We start from the raw sequence: 3,596 nt of genomic DNA, 5'->3' as shown, positions 1-3,596 counted from the left end.
CTACGACACTAGTTACACTAGTTGCTACTTACATACCTGACACTAGTTACGAGACTGGCAATGTCGTTAGCTACCAGACTAATAACGTCACTAGTAATGAGACTAGTAATGTCGTTAGTTACTAGATTAATAACGTCACTAGTAATCAGACAAGTGATGTCACTAGTTATCTGACTATTGAGGTCACTAGTTATCCGACTATTGACGTCACTAGTTACTAGACTAATGACGTCACTAGTAATCAAAACAATGGCGTAACTAGTTACGTGACTAGTAATACCACTAGTTAACGAACATATAATTCCACTAGTAATAATCATGCCACTAATTGACTTCCATATATATAATTTAAATAACAATTTTATTACAGAGAAAGCTTTAGATTGCTACAAAGGTCAATATTTAGCGAGTCACAAAAGAGGTGCTAATTTTGAAAGCTAAACTTAAACAAAAGACAACAGGAGAACAAAATGTCGAGGACTTTTGAGGTGAGTAACGCAAATAAAATTTGTTATTCCTTATATTAGAGACGAATGTGGGGTTGAATTAACGCCAACTGCCATGATTATTTTATTTATATTGATGAATTAAAACTAATTGTATTGTATAAATAAATTTTGGCGATAAATCAACGATAACTGTTTTTAATTATTTCATTTTTTAGGATGATTAATGCGTTATTTCAATAATTTTACTTGATTTCAAAGGAGAATTAATTTGCTTGATTAATAAGTGTAATTGTACTGGACACTTAAATTCTGTTGATAAATTAACGATAAATGTTTATATTATTTTAATTTTCAGGATAATTAATGCGTTACTTCAAATATTTTACATGGTTTCAAAATTAATTATTTTGCTCTCAGCGGTTGATGAGTGTGGTGCTGGCGTTACTGGCATCTACCTCGCTATCTACCAGTCTACCTACCAGTCTACCTACCACCCTCGAACTGTCAGCCATCGTCGCCCCACACACATACCAGCAACAAAAACTACTTCTACTTCAGCAAAAAATCCGGCAGCAGGAAAACCAAAGCCCCGAAACTGGCGTGAAAACCACCAAATCTTGGGTTCTCGGTCCCGACAGCGATGCAGAAAATTTTGAAATTGATTCACGAAATGTCGATTCAGAAACACAAAATTTCGACGTAGAGTCTAGCAGTCCCGAGACCGATTCCCAAAACCGCGAAAACGAATCGCCAACTCAAACAGAGTCCCGAAATCCTGAAAATGATTCCCGAAATCCTGAAATATTCGAATCTTCGAACGGGACAAAGGCCGGGAAAAAACCGAACGTGGAGACTGAAGCGAAACTGAAATCGGGCTACAGTAAAGTGACCCGCCAGTCCCCAACGGCCGGGGAAGACACAAACATCATCGTAAGTCCCCCGACCACCGCATCCGATTCCTCGGCCGCCAAGTCCATGGACTTGATAAGGGAAATCGAACGGCAAATCCTGGAGGATGACGAAGCCGACGACGCCGAAGCCAAGGGTGAGTAAGGGCGGATTGTATTCATAATTGATATAAATGTATAAATTCAGAGAGATGGTATTAAAAAACATTATTTTTGTTAGATTTCAGGGGCCATATCTCCCNACGTCATTGTATATACGTTTGCGCCATTGCCTGATGGGATTGTATAGAATGTCTGTGCAAAAAAGCCTTGGGCAGCATTCGTATATGAAGCTCCTTGCTTAACAATAAACATGTTTGCAAATTTCCAAGTCATATATTAGAGCAATATGAGAATATTTGTTTCCACTCAGATTTGAAAGTTATGAAATTTTGCCACCAAAACGCATAAAAGTTGCTGTAAGTCCCAACAAATTCAATAACCCATTGATTCCATAGAGAAATTAAAAAACTTCTACAACCCATTGTTTTCTAGAAGGCAAGTCATAAGAATGCAAAAACCCATTGAATTACGGAGTGCCAGTTACAATAAATTCAACAATTCAATGATTTCCTGAGTGCAGGTGGCAATAAATTCAATAAATTGTTGAATTGCGCAGTTTAAGTCACAATTATTGTGAGAAACTATTAAATTTCAGAGTGCTAGAGACTCCTTGGCAAGGTTCATCAGGACTCACCTCTACCCGCCTAACGCAGTCCCCATCCAGCCAATGGCAGCTACTATTAAATTCCAGAGTGCTAGAGACTCCTTGGCAAGGTTCATCAGGACTCACCTCTACCCGCCTAACGCAGTCCCCATCCAGCCAATGGCAGCGCGGCTTACATCGGCCAATGGCAGCGGGGCAGCCGAAGACACGGCAGCTCCAGAGCTCAAAGAAGATGAGGAGTTTTCAGACATCATGAGAAGCAGACTGTCCGATTTTGTAAAAAAATTCATGGGGGGATTACTGCAAGCTGATATACATGAAGGTAAGCAACAATCTTTCGATCAAATTGGTGCACATAAAATGATTTTTACTCAATTTTGTCATGTTATTTACGCCAATTGGTGCGAATCATTCTATATAATTTAATTGTGTATCTCCGACACGTGCAGTATTGATACTGACATTAATTTGTTCTTCAACAGTTCGGGTGGAACAGCTAGCCAATGGTCTGCGGGAATACAAGTCTTCCTGAGCGTCTGGCACCAACCGTGTTCAAACCCACGGAGTTCATTCCTGCTCATCTCACCACGACTCAACGGCGGCGAGGCATGGCCTAGCAAGATTATAAAAGAGCTAAAAAAATGAATAGGTAAAATTAGGCACCTTTGTCTAAATCCCGGCGTAAAATTTTGGCCAGGTTTCTTAACACGCAATTTAACTTGTTGAAAGAACTACATTTAGATTCCTAATTGAATCTCAACGCTGCAGAATACTACTGTTCGAAAACGAGCTATGACGTCATCCAAGTGTGACGCTGCCGGCACTGTACGACATCTACACACGAGGATGAATGGAACGTCACGGTCTTGTAACAAATCCACGGCGTTCAAGAAATTCTTAGACTCGTTTTATAACGAAATTTATCCAAGAGAATAATCAATATTCTGCCGCAACAACAAAGACACTGGACAATCACAAACAGAACGTATAAATTGTATTACAAATAAAAGTTGAAATCAGTTTATAATTGCGCGTTACTAAAGGCATTTGAGGATAATTGTATCATTTTGGCTAAAAGTGAGACAATTGATCAAAGAAATGAAAATTTAAAACAAATAATTTATTGGAAATGACGAACTTCAAAGCAAGGATGCAAAAAAATTTATTTATTGATAACGCCTCTGGCAGCCAATCTGTGTCACTTGCAGCCGCACGCGCGGGTACTGTTCAACAGTGTGAAGTTTTAAACTATTTACCTAATTCATATGAGTTTGAACAGGGTTACTTTACTATTATAATAATGTATATATCATGTAAATATGAACAATTTTACTCTAATGTAAAATAAATTATGAATAGGAAGTTTGTTAAATATTTTACGTGAAACGTGTAATAGTGCCTAATGTAATCTTAATGGAACACTCGTATCTATTTGTCAAACTTAAAGTCCAGAAATAGCCACATCGGTGCTTCGAAGGAAAAATTATGTCTATAAAATCATTGTGATTGATGGCTTGTGATTATGCCAACATT

General features: G+C 38.2%; 1 protein-coding gene across 1 annotated transcript; it reads left to right on the top strand.

The window, feature by feature from the left end:
- The first annotated feature begins 370 nt into the window (after positions 1–370).
- Positions 371–1,502, top strand: LOC108673749. The gene is made up of 2 exons (XM_018161625.1): positions 371–488; positions 867–1,502. Exons 1-2 carry the CDS (start codon positions 471–473, stop codon positions 1,500–1,502), a joined length of 654 nt encoding a protein of 217 aa, XP_018017114.1. The 5' UTR covers positions 371–470.
- The last annotated feature ends 2,094 nt before the right edge of the window (positions 1,503–3,596 follow it).

This window comes from Hyalella azteca, unplaced genomic scaffold (genome assembly GCF_000764305.2).
Source record: "Hyalella azteca isolate HAZT.00-mixed unplaced genomic scaffold, Hazt_2.0.2 contig339, whole genome shotgun sequence".
Lineage (NCBI taxonomy): Eukaryota > Metazoa > Arthropoda > Malacostraca > Amphipoda > Hyalellidae > Hyalella > Hyalella azteca.
This window is presented reverse-complemented; position numbering and strand designations above follow the sequence as displayed.